Consider the following 19,448-nt stretch of genomic DNA (forward strand, 5'->3'; position numbering starts at 1 on the left):
TCAACGCAACTTTATTACACTCGTACATCTTTTACAGTGCCTGGTGCACAACTGGAGGCTGTGCTAAACTAAACACAACCAACTGAATACCAAGGCGAATTCCATAAACTGTACGTTGTAGTCGAGGACCAAATGTCCGGGAATGATACAGTCATGTATCGATCGACGCAATATAAATGGAGTCAATCATCTGACGTTTGAAAAAAAAAAAGAGAACCAAATATGGATGAGTGGGGGTGGCTCCGGCAGGATTTATGTGGCCCACAGAGCCAGGGAGGGTGAGCAAAAGGCATTGTTGGAGCTGTGAAGTGACACAGCAAGGCCGGCCGGACCCCTTCTGGGAACCCCGGTCGCCTTTTCCCGATGTCTTTAGTTCTTTCGGTCAGTCTAGCCACATCTCGTTCTTCCAGTTTCTCTCTCTCTCTCTCTCTCTCTCTCTCTCTCTCTCTCTCTCTCTCTCTCTCTCTCTCTCTAAGAAAGCGGGGTACGGAGCTTTGTTGATGACCTCAAAGTAAACAAAATGTACTTGAAGTTGATCAAATGGAGATGGAAAAAGAAGACTTGTACACAATATACAAACGAGCAGAAGAGAAGCTGATGGACTTAAGAAACAAATGAGCAAACAAGTTATGGAAAAGGTAAGAATACGTCGGTGACATCATAGGAAGGCCCAACAGTAAAGTGTTTGGAAGCGAGAGCAGTGTTAAAAGTTTGAGTACCATGAGAAACTAGGATTCAGAGAATATATAGGATTGAGGAGATAGCCCAAGCGAGCCAAGTCATGAGCAGTATGATTCTAAGAACTACTACGAGACAAAGAACAACTGATGTAAATGTTTAATGTCAACATTAAGAAGCAAAACTGGATACTGCTGCGTCGTATTGTCACCAACGAGACAAAGCAAAGTAAATATAGATAATTCAGAAGCACTGCACGGACATATTTGAGAGTAAAGAACATATGAGCGACCATGAGAGGCTGAAAGAACTGAAACTATATAGCTTGGAAGGAATATATATATATATATATATATATATATATATATATATATATATATATATATACACACACACCTATATGGAAACAAATTGAAGCTATGCATGGCAACAAATTGAAGGTATAAAGGAAACTATGTTAAACATGTAAGAGTTTCAGCAACGAAGTAAGAGTTGATCAGTCTACTAGAGTACCATGGAAACATTTCGAAATATGAATCGGACAAAAGTATATCGAATTTCATCCAGGAAGCTTGGACGACCAGTCAACACACTACCGCGTTAAATAAGAAACTCGCAAGGAACAACTACAGGAACATGTAAAAGAAGACTTGTCGCGTTGTAGAAATCAGTCCCAGATGAACCAAGAACAGAAGTTTGTGATACAGATGACAACACAGTTGTATCATTAATCAAGTAAGATATGTGGGGAGCACCACGCGCTAGTCCTGCCACGTTCGGAAAATTTCCTCGTAGGCAGTCGTAAGTAGATTTACACACACTCCCAGGCAGGTAGTAGATGGTAGGCAGTCACTGACAAAGGGGGTGGAATAATGCGGGTAGTATCCACCTAGGTATTGGTAGAGTTAACAACGATTACCCAGTGAGGCAGCACATCAACGGCTGTCTAGTGCCACACCTTTGGCCCAGGTTGCTCTCTCTCTTATCTTTGCCTCATCACACTTGGACAGATGGCATTCGCTCCACAGACATATAATCTCTCGCACCTCAAACATGACAATTGACAATAGTAACTAAAACGAATCGCTTTCTTGCCAACTCTAGATTTTTCTGCTGTGAACACTACGTGCTAGTCCTGTGTGAGGCAATCCAGTCATCACCAGTGCTCTGGGAAGCCCCGGTGGTCTAAGGCAGCCAAGCCAACACCAGCAAACCTGGTGAAGAAGCCGGTCAAGCCAAGGCAGCAGGTGGGGCCAGGGAGGTAGGTACCCCTGCTGGCTGGATAGGCCAGGGCGGTGTAGCCTGCTGATGATACACCTGATAACTGCGTCTCACCTCCTCTGCTGATGACTGGATCCTTTATCCTGGATGACTCACTGACGCTGAAGACTCGTCGTCATTACTAGATCTTCAAACGAGGTAACGTGGAAACTGAGGACATCGTATATAATTCACCAACTGCAACTGAGATCTAGGGATATACGAGGAATTGAATGCCAAGCTCAAAAGTGTTTTGAGTCGAAGTCGCTATACCTCCAGCAAAAGTGAGACGAAATGTGGGAGGACGTTTTGGAAATTACTGCAAAGCCTAGAGAAGACATGAACAGGATACCATAGAATTTTGACCAATGATAGACTCGTAGTCATGATGATGTATCTCCCTATTCGCTGAAGATGTGTGCAGACACGCTTGATAACACCCTTGAAATGTTGATCAGTAGATCGCTGGAGAGCGGTAAGGTGCCTAGGGAGTGGAAGAAGACAATCGTCACACCTGCGTTTAAGAAAGGAGACCCGATTCCTATGAGAGAATGATCTAAGCTTTCGACCAAAGGGAAGGATGGATTGACTATGTATTTGGAATGCCCGAAAGCATTTGACACTCTACTGTATACAGAGGAGGATGAGAAAAAGACTGGCTCTTAAGGCAGGAATAAGGGGGAGATTACCTCGATGGATAGAGTAGCTTTGTGGAAGGGAAAAAAGGAAAGCATGTCAAAGGAACCTTCTGGAAATGAGTTAAGGTCCTTTGCACCGTACTGCAGGGTTCTGCTCTGGGACCATTGCTCTTTTTAATCTATACGAATATCTTGCCAGAAGGACGAACCTCCTATCTGAATCCGTGTGCAGATGATAACGAAGTCGCGAGAGAAGCAAAAAGTGAGGAGGATTGCATCACTGTACAAGGGGACATAGACAAACAAAAAACGTTGGTGTTGAGGACATTCAGTGAAAGCAAGGCTTCAGTATAGATATGATGCATGATAAAAGAAATGTGTGTATGAAAGAGACTTGACAGTCGACATCGTCCGCAACCTGTCACTAGAATCCCAAATCAGAGCAGTGAAGAAACTGCCTGCTGGCAAACAGTAGAATCGCGTTAATGTATAAGGAAAAGCTCTGGAAGCTATTCACATCCTATATTAGGCCAATACTAGAATGCTATTCTCAAGCCTGGTAGTCATCACACATGGAGAAGCACAAAGAACTTATAGAGAAGGTCCAGAGGATGGCAACAAAAGATATCAAAATTAAAACGTCTGCGTTACAGAGAAGGTTTAGAGGCCTCAGATGTTTCCACCAAGGAAGAAAGAAGGGTAAGGGGTGACTTGTCACAACCCTCAAGTTTTTAGACCAGTTTTATGATGCCGGAAGTAAGCAGTTATTCGGACGATGCAAAAAAAGATGTAAAAGCAGAAGAACATGGCATGAAACGAGGCGATAAAACTTGTTCGAGAAGATGTAAAGAAAAACTTTTACTGCATCAGTGTACTGAATGAAGGGAATGAATTAAGTTATAAGACTATGAATGCTGCAGTGTACAAAAGGTTAAGAAGTTGTATAAATGTAGATGAAGGTCAAGAGACAGGGCTTCTTGAATGTTTACCTCCTTTCCCGTAATGTATAAGTATGGAATTATACACTTTTCCTCATGCTCCATAAACATAGTTTTACTATAGTCACTTCTCCGGCTACGTCATCTACAACCCAGATCTAAACTTGTTCACACTAACCATACTCTCCACCTCACAATTGTACACAACATCTCATCATACTGTTAAATCAACCGTAGTTATCACATTGCACCTCCACCTTCAACAACCACCCCTTGCATCCCTCATGCTGACCACACGAGCGAGTCATACCATCCCTCACCCATCTGGTGAGGTACTCCTCTCTTTCAGGTTAAACACAAGAGAATGTCTGGACTTACCACATGTCAGTCTTGGTGGTGATAGGCTCGTACAGGATGATCTCCGGGGCTGCAACACAAAACAACAGTTAGTCAGACATCACTTTGAGAGGAAGACTATAATCATCTGCAAATATTAATGTCAGTAATCAAACGTTTGCTCTGTGACTACAGTTCAACCTTGCTATCGTGTTAAGGTAAATGGTCAAATGGACATTTATATCTGTGGACGAGAAGCCTTACAACCAAGCAACGTCCAGCACATGAAGGTTGCAAACCCCTAATACAAGCCACGCGTCTGAGCGCCCAGTACACACAGTGGTTTCACTGGTCTATTATATGACACACGTCTGAGCGTCTCGGGAGTGTGTATACAAAACACGAATGTAGTTAACGACAGGAGACACAGCGGGGGCATCTCACTGCTACTTCTGTTGACTACTTGAACTCGTGCTTAGTCAAGATGGGCAGTAAGTTACCAACCTGACCACTGTAGTAACGTTGCCTTACTGGCCACTTGATATCAGGCCCTTACCTGGGTGCTCCTCCATCACCGGTGATGGCGCTCCCACTCTCTCTCTCTCTCTCTCTCTCTCTCTCTCTCTCTCTCTCTCTCTCTCTCTCTCTCTCTCTCTTCCCCCCCCCCCCCCCCTCACCACCGCCACCAGCCTCCCGCGCATCGCTCTTTCCTGTTTCCTGACGATGCCAAAACCCTTAAACCAACAGTCTAAGTAAAGACGTCAGGAAAGACCACATAAGAAGCTTGAGGAACAGCCTAAGGAACACGAAAACATTACGAATGGAAACCGTTGGAAGCAACGACACGATCGCGTCTTCACATAGGCATGCCAGGGCAGAACATTTCCCACCCAAAAAGAAAGGCGGGAGGAAGTTACGTTCAGGTCATTAGCAGAAGTTTATACTATTCGAACGTTTAAGTGGATGGACTGAGGAGGATAATCCGCGGTATCGGAAGAAGATGAAATCTATAAGGATACACAATCTAACATTCCGTATACTGTACACACACAGTTCATTCGTAGCTCATCAGTTGCTTACTGCGGCTGCAATTAGTGCTAGGTGAGAGGGTAGATAGTGGGTGTGTAGATAGATTAATGGTTGAAGGGGTAGATGACTGGATGAAGAGGTATATCACTGAATGAGGGGGTAGATCACTGAATGAGGGGGTAGATCACTGAATGAGGGGGTAGATCACTGAATTCAACAAAACGTTCCTCATTCTTGTACGTTACTGAATTCAACAAAACGTTCCTCATTCTTGTATGTCACTGAATTCAACAAAACGTTCCTCATTCTTGTATGTCACTGAATTCAACAAAACGTTCCTCATTCTTGTATGTCACTGAATTCAACAAAACGTTCCTCATTCTTGTATGTCACTGAATTCAACAAAACATTCCTCATTCTTGTACGTTACTGAATTCAACAAAACGTTCCTCATTCTTGTATGTCACTGAATTCAACAAAACATTCCTCATTCTTGTACGTTACTGAATTCAACAAAACGTTCCTCATTCTTGTATGTCACTGAATTCAACAAAACGTTCCTCATTCTTGTATGTCACTGAATTCAACAAAACATTCCTCATTCTTGTATGTCACTGAATTCAACAAAACGTTCCTCATTCTTGTACGTTACTGAATTCAACAAAACGTTCCTCATTCTTGTATGTCACTGAATTCAACAAAACATTCCTCATTCTTGTACGTTACTGAATTCAACAAAACATTCCTCATTCTTGTATGTCACTGAATTCAACAAAACATTCCTCATTCTTGTATGTCACTGAATTCAACAAAACATTCCTCATTCTTGTATGTCACTGAATTCAACAAAACGTTCCTCATTCTTGTACGTTACTGAATTCAACAAAACATTCCTCATTCTTGTATGTCACTGAATTCAACAAAACGTTCCTCATTCTTGTACGTTACTGAAGTCAACAAAAACGTTCCTCATTCTTGTATGTCACTGAATTCAACAAAACGTTCCTCATTCTTGTATGTCACTGAATTCAACAAAACGTTCCTCATTCTTGTACGTTACTGAATTCAACAAAACATTCCTCATTCTTGTACGTTACTGAATTCAACAAAACATTCCTCATTCTTGTATGTCACTGAATTCAACAAAACGTTCCTCATTCTTGTATGTCACTGAATTCAACAAAACGTTCCTCATTCTTGTACGTTACTGAATTCAACAAAACATTCCTCATTCTTGTACGTTACTGAATTCAACAAAACGTTCCTCATTCTTGTATGTCACTGAATTCAACAAAACGTTCCTCATTCTTGTATGTCACTGAATTCAACAAAACGTTCCTCATTCTTGTACGTTACTGAATTCAACAAAACGTTCCTCATTCTTGTATGTCACTGAATTCAACAAAACATTCCTCATTCTTGTATGTCACTGAATTCAACAAAACGTTCCTCATTCTTGTATGTCACTGAATTCAACAAAACGTTCCTCATTCTTGTACGTTACTGAATTCAACAAAACGTTCCTCATTCTTGTATGTCACTGAATTCAACAAAACGTTCCTCATTCTTGTATGTCACTGAATTCAACAAAACATTCCTCATTCTTGTATGTCACTGAATTCAACAAAACGTTCCTCATTCTTGTATGTCACTGAATTCAACAAAACATTCCTCATTCTTGTACGTTACTGAATTCAACAAAACATTCCTCATTCTTGTATGTCACTGAATTCAACAAAACATTCCTCATTCTTGTATGTCACTGAATTCAACAAAACATTCCTCATTCTTGTACGTTACTGAATTCAACAAAACGTTCCTCATTCTTGTATGTCACTGAATTCAACAAAACGTTCCTCATTCTTGTATGTCACTGAATTCAACAAAACGTTCCTCATTCTTGTATGTCACTGAATTCAACAAAACGTTCCTCATTCTTGTACGTTACTGAATTCAACAAAACATTCCTCATTCTTGTACGTTACTGAATTCAACAAAACATTCCTCATTCTTGTATGTCACTGAATTCAACAAAACATTCCTCATTCTTGTATGTCACTGAATTCAACAAAACATTCCTCATTCTTGTATGTCACTGAATTCAACAAAACGTTCCTCATTCTTGTACGTTACTGAATTCAACAAAACATTCCTCATTCTTGTATGTCACTGAATTCAACAAAACGTTCCTCATTCTTGTACGTTACTGAATTCAACAAAACATTCCTCATTCTTGTATGTCACTGAATTCAACAAAACATTCCTCATTCTTGTATGTCACTGAATTCAACAAAACATTCCTCATTCTTGTATGTCACTGAATTCAACAAAACGTTCCTCATTCTTGTACGTTACTGAATTCAACAAAACATTCCTCATTCTTGTACGTTACTGAATTCAACAAAACATTCCTCATTCTTGTACGTTACTGAATTCAACAAAACATTCCTCATTCTTGTACGTTACTGAATTCAACAAAACATTCCTCATTCTTGTACGTTACTGAATTCAACAAAACGTTCCTCATTCTTGTATGTCACTGAATTCAACAAAACGTTCCTCATTCTTGTATGTCACTGAATTCAACAAAACGTTCCTCATTCTTGTATGTCACTGAATTCAACAAAACGTTCCTCATTCTTGTATGTCACTGAATTCAACAAAACGTTCCTCATTCTTGTACGTTACTGAATTCAACAAAACGTTCCTCATTCTTGTATGTCACTGAATTCAACAAAACGTTCCTCATTCTTGTACGTTACTGAATTCAACAAAACGTTCCTCATTCTTGTATGTCACTGAATTCAACAAAACGTTCCTCATTCTTGTACGTTACTGAATTCAACAAAACATTCCTCATTCTTGTATGTCACTGAATTCAACAAAACATTCCTCATTCTTGTACGTTACTGAATTCAACAAAACGTTCCTCATTCTTGTACGTTACTGAATTCAACAAAACATTCCTCATTCTTGTATGTCACTGAATTCAACAAAACGTTCCTCATTCTTGTACGTTACTGAATTCAACAAAACGTTCCTCATTCTTGTACGTTACTGAATTCAACAAAACGTTCCTCATTCTTGTACGTTACTGAATTCAACAAAACGTTCCTCATTCTTGTACGTTACTGAATTCAACAAAACGTTCCTCATTCTTGTACGTTACTGAATTCAACAAAACATTCCTCATTCTTGTATGTCACTGAATTCAACAAAACATTCCTCATTCTTGTATGTCACTGAATTCAACAAAACGTTCCTCATTCTTGTATGTCACTGAATTCAACAAAACATTCCTCATTCTTGTATGTCACTGAATTCAACAAAACATTCCTCATTCTTGTACGTTACTGAATTCAACAAAACATTCCTCATTCTTGTATGTCACTGAATTCAACAAAACATTCCTCATTCTTGTACGTTACTGAATTCAACAAAACATTCCTCATTCTTGTATGTCACTGAATTCAACAAAACGTTCCTCATTCTTGTATGTCACTGAATTCAACAAAACGTTCCTCATTCTTGTACGTTACTGAATTCAACAAAACGTTCCTCATTCTTGTATGTCACTGAATTCAACAAAACATTCCTCATTCTTGTACGTTACTGAAGTCAACAAAAACGTTCCTCATTCTTGTATGTCACTGAATTCAACAAAACATTCCTCATTCTTGTACGTTACTGAAGTCAACAAAAACGTTCCTCATTCTTGTACGTTACTGAATTCAACAAAACATTCCTCATTCTTGTATGTCACTGAATTCAACAAAACGTTCCTCATTCTTGTATGTCACTGAATTCAACAAAACGTTCCTCATTCTTGTACGTTACTGAATTCAACAAAACATTCCTCATTCTTGTATGTCACTGAATTCAACAAAACGTTCCTCATTCTTGTACGTTACTGAATTCAACAAAACATTCCTCATTCTTGTACGTTACTGAATTCAACAAAACGTTCCTCATTCTTGTACGTTACTGAATTCAACAAAACATTCCTCATTCTTGTACGTTACTGAATTCAACAAAACATTCCTCATTCTTGTATGTCACTGAATTCAACAAAACGTTCCTCATTCTTGTACGTTACTGAATTCAACAAAACGTTCCTCATTCTTGTACGTTACTGAATTCAACAAAACATTCCTCATTCTTGTATGTCACTGAATTCAACAAAACGTTCCTCATTCTTGTACGTTACTGAATTCAACAAAACGTTCCTCATTCTTGTACGTTACTGAATTCAACAAAACATTCCTCATTCTTGTATGTCACTGAATTCAACAAAACGTTCCTCATTCTTGTATGTCACTGAATTCAACAAAACATTCCTCATTCTTGTATGTCACTGAATTCAACAAAACATTCCTCATTCTTGTATGTCACTGAATTCAACAAAACATTCCTCATTCTTGTACGTTACTGAATTCAACAAAACGTTCCTCATTCTTGTATGTCACTGAATTCAACAAAACGTTCCTCATTCTTGTATGTCACTGAATTCAACAAAACATTCCTCATTCTTGTATGTCACTGAATTCAACAAAACGTTCCTCATTCTTGTATGTCACTGAATTCAACAAAACGTTCCTCATTCTTGTACGTTACTGAATTCAACAAAACGTTCCTCATTCTTGTACGTTACTGAATTCAACAAAACGTTCCTCATTCTTGTACGTTACTGAATTCAACAAAACGTTCCTCATTCTTGTATGTCACTGAATTCAACAAAACGTTCCTCATTCTTGTATGTCACTGAATTCAACAAAACATTCCTCATTCTTGTATGTCACTGAATTCAACAAAACGTTCCTCATTCTTGTACGTTACTGAATTCAACAAAACATTCCTCATTCTTGTATGTCACTGAATTCAACAAAACGTTCCTCATTCTTGTATGTCACTGAATTCAACAAAACGTTCCTCATTCTTGTACGTTACTGAATTCAACAAAACGTTCCTCATTCTTGTATGTCACTGAATTCAACAAAACATTCCTCATTCTTGTACGTTACTGAATTCAACAAAACGTTCCTCATTCTTGTACGTTACTGAATTCAACAAAACGTTCCTCATTCTTGTATGTCACTGAATTCAACAAAACATTCCTCATTCTTGTACGTTACTGAATTCAACAAAACGTTCCTCATTCTTGTACGTTACTGAATTCAACAAAACGTTCCTCATTCTTGTACGTTACTGAATTCAACAAAACGTTCCTCATTCTTGTATGTCACTGAATTCAACAAAACATTCCTCATTCTTGTATGTCACTGAATTCAACAAAACGTTCCTCATTCTTGTATGTCACTGAATTCAACAAAACGTTCCTCATTCTTGTACGTTACTGAATTCAACAAAACGTTCCTCATTCTTGTACGTTACTGAATTCAACAAAACGTTCCTCATTCTTGTATGTCACTGAATTCAACAAAACGTTCCTCATTCTTGTATGTCACTGAATTCAACAAAACGTTCCTCATTCTTGTATGTCACTGAATTCAACAAAACGTTCCTCATTCTTGTATGTCACTGAATTCAACAAAACGTTCCTCATTCTTGTATGTCACTGAATTCAACAAAACGTTCCTCATTCTTGTATGTCACTGAATTCAACAAAACGTTCCTCATTCTTGTACGTTACTGAATTCAACAAAACGTTCCTCATTCTTGTATGTCACTGAATTCAACAAAACGTTCCTCATTCTTGTACGTTACTGAATTCAACAAAACATTCCTCATTCTTGTACGTTACTGAATTCAACAAAACGTTCCTCATTCTTGTACGTTACTGAATTCAACAAAACGTTCCTCATTCTTGTACGTTACTGAATTCAACAAAACGTTCCTCATTCTTGTACGTTACTGAATTCAACAAAACATTCCTCATTCTTGTATGTCACTGAATTCAACAAAACGTTCCTCATTCTTGTACGTTACTGAATTCAACAAAACGTTCCTCATTCTTGTATGTCACTGAATTCAACAAAACGTTCCTCATTCTTGTATGTCACTGAATTCAACAAAACATTCCTCATTCTTGTACGTTACTGAATTCAACAAAACATTCCTCATTCTTGTATGTCACTGAATTCAACAAAACATTCCTCATTCTTGTATGTCACTGAATTCAACAAAACATTCCTCATTCTTGTACGTTACTGAATTCAACAAAACGTTCCTCATTCTTGTATGTCACTGAATTCAACAAAACGTTCCTCATTCTTGTACGTTACTGAATTCAACAAAACGTTCCTCATTCTTGTATGTCACTGAATTCAACAAAACGTTCCTCATTCTTGTATGTCACTGAATTCAACAAAACGTTCCTCATTCTTGTATGTCACTGAATTCAACAAAACGTTCCTCATTCTTGTATGTCACTGAATTCAACAAAACGTTCCTCATTCTTGTATGTCACTGAATTCAACAAAACGTTCCTCATTCTTGTATGTCACTGAATTCAACAAAACGTTCCTCATTCTTGTACGTTACTGAAGTCAACAAAAACGTTCCTCATTCTTGTATGTCACTGAATTCAACAAAACGTTCCTCATTCTTGTATGTCACTGAATTCAACAAAACGTTCCTCATTCTTGTATGTCACTGAATTCAACAAAACGTTCCTCATTCTTGTACGTTACTGAATTCAACAAAACGTTCCTCATTCTTGTATGTCACTGAATTCAACAAAACGTTCCTCATTCTTGTATGTCACTGAATTCAACAAAACGTTCCTCATTCTTGTATGTCACTGAATTCAACAAAACGTTCCTCATTCTTGTACGTTACTGAATTCAACAAAACGTTCCTCATTCTTGTATGTCACTGAATTCAACAAAACGTTCCTCATTCTTGTATGTCACTGAATTCAACAAAACGTTCCTCATTCTTGTACGTTACTGAATTCAACAAAACATTCCTCATTCTTGTACGTTACTGAATTCAACAAAACGTTCCTCATTCTTGTACGTTACTGAATTCAACAAAACATTCCTCATTCTTGTACGTTACTGAATTCAACAAAACGTTCCTCATTCTTGTATGTCACTGAATTCAACAAAACGTTCCTCATTCTTGTACGTTACTGAATTCAACAAAACGTTCCTCATTCTTGTACGTTACTGAATTCAACAAAACATTCCTCATTCTTGTACGTTACTGAATTCAACAAAACATTCCTCATTCTTGTACGTTACTGAATTCAACAAAACGTTCCTCATTCTTGTACGTTACTGAATTCAACAAAACATTCCTCATTCTTGTACGTTACTGAAGTCAACAAAACGTTCCTCATTCTTGTATGTCACTGAATTCAACAAAACGTTCCTCATTCTTGTACGTTACTGAATTCAACAAAACGTTCCTCATTCTTGTATGTCACTGAATTCAACAAAACGTTCCTCATTCTTGTATGTCACTGAATTCAACAAAACGTTCCTCATTCTTGTATGTCACTGAATTCAACAAAACGTTCCTCATTCTTGTACGTTACTGAATTCAAAAAACGTTCCTGATTCTCGTATGTTGTTGGAGTAGCTACGACAGGCTAAAGCGACTCTCGGGTTTTAAATGTTCTTCGTCGCTTTGGTGAGTAAATTTCTCTTTCTCTTTTCCTCCTTATCATATATTCCTCTGGACAGAACAGGTGGGATTTCTCTAGCAAGTTCTCTCTCCACAACTCCAGCAATGTCAGGTGCGTTTTCCTCGCCACACTCCTTGAATTCCAGCTCTTTTCCCATTTACTACCACTCCATTTGCATTTGTATACATGATCTCAAGTCTGACATTTACATTATCTAACATTCATAAACTTTCTGTGGCAATGGCAAGGCTGATCCGCCCTCTTGTCTCATTTGAAGTCTTCCTTTTTTTCTCTTGTTTTGCCTTCCGGTGGCTCTTTCCCTACTTGCCTCGAAGGGTTGATGAACACTTGAGTTGGGTGTACGCCGACAGCCGCGCCTAGGATTCGAACTCATGCGGACCCGACCCCGGAAGGGCCCATGATGCTTCATGGTCGGCAAAACTAACCACTATACCACGGAGGTCCGTGTGTATGAGCGTTTGTATGTGTGCACTGATACAGGCTTTCTGAACCAAGTCCTGTGATGGGCCACTTTTGTTGTGGGTGTGGGCCACAGTGTTCTATTGGTGGGCCAAAGAGTTGTAGTGGTGGACCAACGTGTTGTAATGGTGGGCCATAGTGTTCTGGTGGTGGGCCACAATGATGTAATGATGGGCCAAAGTGTTCTTGTGGTGGGCCAGAGTCTTGTAGTAGTGGGCCACTGTCTTCTGGTGGTGGACCAAAGTATTGTAATGGTGGGCCACAGTGTTCTTGTGGTGGCTCATACTAATATGATGGTTGGCCACAGTTTGGGTGGCTATCCACAGCGTTGTGGTGGTGACGGGCCACAGTTTAGCGGTGGTGGGCCACATTCTCATGGCGGTGGACTGCAGTTGTGGTTGCTGGCCACGGTTGTGGAGGCGGACTACTGGTGAAGTGGCTGGCCACAGTATTCTGTTCATGGGCCACACGTTTTGTGGTGGCTGACCACAGTGTTGTGGTGGCGACCTTGAGTGTGGACCAGTGACGTAAACCCCACAGTACTGACGTCACTGCCGCCCCCGCTCGCTGCGGCACTGACCTAAAATCTTTTAATCTTTTTCTCCCCAATTTACTGGCATCAAGGCTACACCCGGGACCTTTGATATGGTCATACTCCATCAACAATGATGCGGTTTACCTCTGTGATTACTTCCTTCTCCTTTTACACCTTCGAAGGTTTTTAATTTTCTTTAAAAAGATCGTATGACTGACATCAAAACTTATGAGAAAGATAAACAATCCAGAACTTGATATCTGGATATTGTAAACAAGGTCATTTTAGGTGATGATCAGAGGAGGAGGAGGCAAGATTGTTACATGGTAAACTCATCATCATTATGTCACCCCTAATCATCACTACAACACACCATGATGTCTTTAAATTTGTGGTTTTCTCCCGGTTACTTCATATACCCTAGTTCAGTCCACCGACTGGACGTTGATCCAATGTACTCTATCCCGTGCATGTCTCTCACCCTCCTGCGTGGTCAGGCCTCTAGTTTTCAAAATCATTTTTACTCCATCCTTTCATAAACCTGCTTGATCCTCACCTTCTCACAAACAAATGTAACAGAGCTACGAACCACACAAAGCAGAGCACTCGGAGCAATCACCGGCTCCCTAGCAACCACAAACACTTAACACCTTCACAATGGAACAAATACAGACCCAACCTCAACCTGCTCTGGACCCAATTCTATGCAACAGCACTAGACCCTCTACTACCCAAACCACTCTATAACTAGCCATTAACCTCCTGCACCATATATGTGAATGTGTGTGTGTGTGTGTGTGTGTGTGTGTGTGTGTGTGTGTTGTAGCACCAGCATCAGCATCACCACCACCTGCAGCATCGGCAGGAGCAGGGGGGGCCCTTCATGGCTGGCTTAGAGCAGTTGTCCGGGAACAGAGAGAAGGCCGGGTGGAGTCCACTAAAGCCACTGATAATTAAGGAATATATCGGCTGGGCTTCCAGGAGAGACTCCCACTGGATTATACCAACCAGGGACGCTCGACCTGGCGCACTTCACACTCACCGTTGTCCTTAACACATGTAGGCGAGGCATGCTCTCCCCGGGACGCCACCTGACCCAGCCCTCAAGCCTGCCGGTAGGATTCCAATATGGTGAGTACAATGTTTTCAAGGCTCTAGGGTACAGATCGTCGAGCGGGAGAATTCTCATGACCGTAGTTAAGGTGGAGTGAGGACACGTGGTGTAGGAAATGCTTCCTCCTGTAACAGATGAGTTTTTCACAGGGGCGTGACCGAATCACCCTCCTGGCGAAGGGCTGAGATTAACTCTCTCTCGCCTGCTGAGGGTACCTGAGGGTGATCATCTTTCATTCTTACCACGTAGACTTTCGTGTATATTTTTCGTAAAATGTATTTTCTTCGCTGCGGCATCAGTTTATAGCTTCGAGATATACATTTACGACAGACTCGCATATTGACCTTAGTCTGACGTTAGAGTAAATAATTCTTTGATTCTCCGTCCATTTAGGGAGATTTGAGAAAGGTAACCGAGACTTTAAGTTCATGAAGTGCTCTTGTGTTTATTCATGTATGCTTATACGTGTGTACATACATTATTGCTCCATTCATCGCCCCAACATTTATTGCATCATTACTTTACCATTTCCTGTTTGTCCACTGGCGTAGATTCACGTACGACATATTTGGAAAGGCTGGGTTAGATTTTTCACTTTAGTCGGTACTTATATTCCCGGTGATGATGGTGCGCCGTTTGAGTTTATATTTTTCATGAAAGGAACAGTGAAGTTGCTGATGCTGCCTTAGTCACTGTGCTGCTGCAGGTGGCTGCTTAAGGCTACGATGAAACTTGATCTTCGCTTCGCCTTTGTAGCTTCCAGACACCATCGTCCAGACTGACATGTAGCAGGGTCTGCCTTGTACTGTAATAGTGGCTCTGGTTACTGTATTTTGCCTGGGTGTAGATTCGGGATCATTTAGTTATTCTTTAACTTGTATGTTCATACGAGAGTGTAAGTTGGCAGTTTCTAGGGTGGGTCATTCTTTTCTTTTAAGCTATAGATGTGCGTCTGCGTTGGGGGCACTTCTTTCAGCTTCAAGGCACTGTACATTTGAATGCTATGAATGCCATTCGAATCTGACTTAAAGCTTGGGGTTATAGCTCTTCTATACTTCAGGACACTGCACATTTGCCTTGTGTTGCCTGTCCAGCGGCCGTCGTGTTTGGTTGTCAAATTAGTGACAGGAGACAAGGTAAGTGAAGCCTCAACGCCTCACCTGCCTACCTCCTGGGCCAACACCCCAGCTCCTGAAGGTGCTAATGGAGGTAATAAGTATGTAGACTTCAAAATGCTTCTTCTTACTGTAAAAATTTGGGTTCAATTTGTGGAGAGTGCATGACTTGCTTCTAAACAACTCGTAAATCACCCGCCTGAAGCTGAGAAGGATCATCGAATGTGCTCTGAAGACCTGGGCACTGCTGTTTGTGCTCGTGTCAACACAGACGAAGTAAAGCGAAACCAGCGTAAAAGGGCATCGTCCACAGAGCCCAGAAAAGTCTGTAAGTCTCATGCTCAACTGGATCATACAGAACAGAAATTCTGGGAACTTAAAGACAGGGAAGAAAAAAGAAAATAAGAATTTGGAGATATCTGATAGAACCATGATAGAGTACGTTTATTCTAATAACTGACCAGAGAGAGAGAGAGAGAGAGAGAGAGAGAGAGAGAGAGAGAGAGAGAGAGAGATTTGTGAAAACCACTGCAGTGTAATGTAGAAAGTCATGAGTTTTTGACATCAAAGGATAGAAATACATGGTAATGCAAACCACTTTTTTTGGTGCTCACATTCATGGCTTCGTGAAACTGGATATTTTCTAATCAAAACTTGAAAAAGTTTGTGCCTGTGATGAGGAGCTCGAGATCTGGGTACCGTGTCCTCTGGAACACATGAATGGCTCTCCTACCACCAGCTTGTGGAATATTCACAGCCTCTGGGACCCTGGCTAGTGTGATTTACATACGGTAGTTGAAAGGGATCAGAGAACATCCATACTTATAGTGGAAACCCTTCGTCATATTGCACTGGACTGAATTATCAAATTCAGATTTTATGACACACTTTATTCCGAGTATCTGAAATCGAAGAGGAAAACAAAGAATCATTGGTGATAAATATTCCTTCTACATAAGTACAGTCATTTGTGCCTGTGTGTTTACAGTCGTTGATAGTGTGATGGAGTGGTGTGAGCAGGGGTACAGTCAGTCCGCGGTCCACACCCAGCCAAGATAAACGACGTATGATATCCAACTAAGGTCATCATGCTGTCGAAACGGCGGCGCGCGAACCCTCGGTAGCACCGTACGCCCACACCTGCCTATCTCTCCCTCCCAGTACTACAGCCTCAGTGTCGATCAGGACCACAATGCGACACCAGCCGTCGGCTGCATCTGTACGAGTCTTCCTCCGGACGTCATCCGGATCCTCCCATCAAGTGATGGCTGCTACACTCACTTGTTCCCCCTTGTAACTCCTTGACCTTCATCCTTACGCTACTGAACATACATGCATTACTCCACACACACACACACACACACACACACACACACACACGGCCCCTGATCAGTGAACGAGACAATCGCATTTCTCAAGTCATCCCCGTCCATCGTTCCCTTGCACCGACCCCCTCCAGCTTCTAAATCCACAGCCGCATTTTCCCGTCGACCAACATCTTGCTTTCCGCAAAAAAAAGAGCAGCCCTCCTGCAGGGGCCCAGCATTCCTCCGCGAGTTCGGAGGTGGTGAGGCACGTCACTGCCCCACTTCAGAAGTTTGACTTTTTTCCAGACTTTCGCTTTCTGCCTCTACTTTTCCCCCCACCTCCTAGAAGCTTGCTGAGATAAAGCCCAGTCCTGAGACGTGAGATTCTTTGTCTTCGTGGAACTACAGACCAACAGCCAAAGCCTTCTCTAGAGTTGCGGTCGTAGCTATGAGCAAGCAACTCCTCCATCATCTTGAGAGACACTTGACTAATGTCAGACAGAAGGATTTCACACCAGTAGGTCTGGTAATGACCAATCTCTCAATCACAACTTTTGTTCTACTAAAGTTGTCTTTTTTCTCTCAATCACAACTTTTGTTCTACTAAAGTTGTCTTTTTTTCTCTCAATCACAACTTTTGTTCTACTAAAGTTGTCTTTTTTTTCTCTCAATCACAACTTTTGTTCTACTAAAGTTGTCTTTTTTCTCTCAATCACAACTTTTGTTTTATTAGAGTTGCGTCTTTCTTCTCAATCACAACTTTACTTCTGTTGAAGTTATTTCTTCTTTTCCCTTGCAACTCTGGATACCTCAGAGCCTTTAAGCTTCTGACAACAGTCACATACCATCATTCCTGTATTTCATTTCCTTTTTTTTTCCGCGAAAAAAAAAAATCCTGCCTTTGACCTTTCGATTCTCCAACCTTTTTTTCCCCCCCCCGAGTCCTACATTTTTAACCAATCTCTGGAATCCATAAATCAAATGTTAACTACTTCCTCATCACCGTTATGACGTATAAAGGCTTCGTTTTTTACCCAATGATCATTCGTCCTTACCAATTACCACCTCCCATGATTAGCATCAAACCTATAGGCCAGTATATCGATGCCATTAACCTTCATGGATCACTCTGTACAACAGGTTCTTCACCCATCCCTCTATTGATCATCTTAATACCATTCGACATTAACTTCTTATATAACAAAGCGTTGTATCCTATGGAAACTTTATTCTTGTGGATCTGATCCGTCTAAAATTTCAAGCGTTACCCTTGAAAAATTACAGCCACACTTCTGACTATGTGTCACAGTCATTCATAATCCTTATTGACAAAGGGTAACACGCTAAAGCCACAAGTGTTTTCCTACTTAGACGTTGTCCTTCAGTACGGAACACACACACACACACACACACACACACACACACACACACACACACAGGAACACGATGATCCATAAACAAACTTGTTTCACGACATATACGAAGATCCATCATTTCCACATGATGATCCATGCCATGATCCACCAAAGACACCATGATCCACAGTACATATAATCCGTTTCAGATTCGGTTAACGAAGTCACCCCATCCACGCTATTCTCATCCCATCTATTACACATGGGAGAAAAACTGGAAGTAAAAATAGGTGAAATTCTATCCTGAGTTGTGCACGGTATCTAGTGGATCGTAAAGTGACTAGCGGAGGGTGGAGGGGAGATTGTGAGATGGGGAAGTGGTGGAGGGGGTGGAATGGAGTGGTGGTGGTGGAGAACTTGCGTGGGAGAGTGTTGGTGGAGGGTGTTGGGAGGGAGAAGTGGTGGAGGACGTAGGAGGGAGTGAGTGGGTAAGGGGTAATGACGGAAGGGTGCGGGGAGAGCGTGTTGGTGGAGGGTGCGGGGAGGAAGCAGTAGAGAGGCAAGAGGAAGGATGGAGGGCGGAGGGAGAGGAAGGAGAGGGAACAGAAGGAAGGGAAGTTGGCGTAGTTGGTCATCTGTCAGCTGTGCCCCACCTGGCTGACGACCTGTCAACCGTCCTCCCACCTAGCTGAGGGACTGTCAACCGTCCATCCACCTGGTTGATGCCCTGTCAACCGTCCCTCCACCTAGCCGACGGTATGTGTGAAGCTATTTGTGATGGGCTGAACACTACGACCCCTGATCATCCAGACGAAGGATGGACGATACCTTATAAAGTCAAGATTCCCAGCCTCACATTCCAATGCAGCCAGACACCGCATATGTATACACATGTTAAGCTACAGGTGTACACACATGTAGATGCATGAGCTTCGGTATTGTGCACAGGGATGAAAGTGGCCAGGTTGGTGTTAGGCCCGGGTGAGTCGTCTCCCTTCAGGGGCCAAGCTGGCCACTGGGCCTTGCCTCCCCTCCTGCGGCAGGGCCGACCACCTGCCTCCACGCCCACGGA

The 19,448-nt window shown here is 41.3% G+C and overlaps 2 protein-coding genes across 3 annotated transcripts in view; one reads left to right on the forward strand and one right to left on the reverse strand.

Annotated features, from left to right (window-relative positions):
* sina (seven in absentia) overlaps window positions 1-19,448 on the forward strand; it is a 271,097-nt gene that overhangs the window by 38,463 nt on the left and 213,186 nt on the right. The gene's annotated exons all lie outside the window — the stretch shown is intronic.
* Window positions 1-19,448, reverse strand: part of LOC139752132 (uncharacterized) — a 203,406-nt gene that overhangs the window by 14,567 nt on the left and 169,391 nt on the right. Inside the window, exon 5 of the mRNA XM_071668052.1 lies at window positions 3,893-3,941. Coding sequence (XP_071524153.1) covers window positions 3,893-3,941 — 49 coding nt within the window. The remainder of the gene's footprint in view (window positions 1-3,892; window positions 3,942-19,448) is intronic.

This window comes from Panulirus ornatus, chromosome 12 (assembly GCF_036320965.1).
Source record: "Panulirus ornatus isolate Po-2019 chromosome 12, ASM3632096v1, whole genome shotgun sequence".
NCBI lineage: Eukaryota > Metazoa > Arthropoda > Malacostraca > Decapoda > Palinuridae > Panulirus > Panulirus ornatus.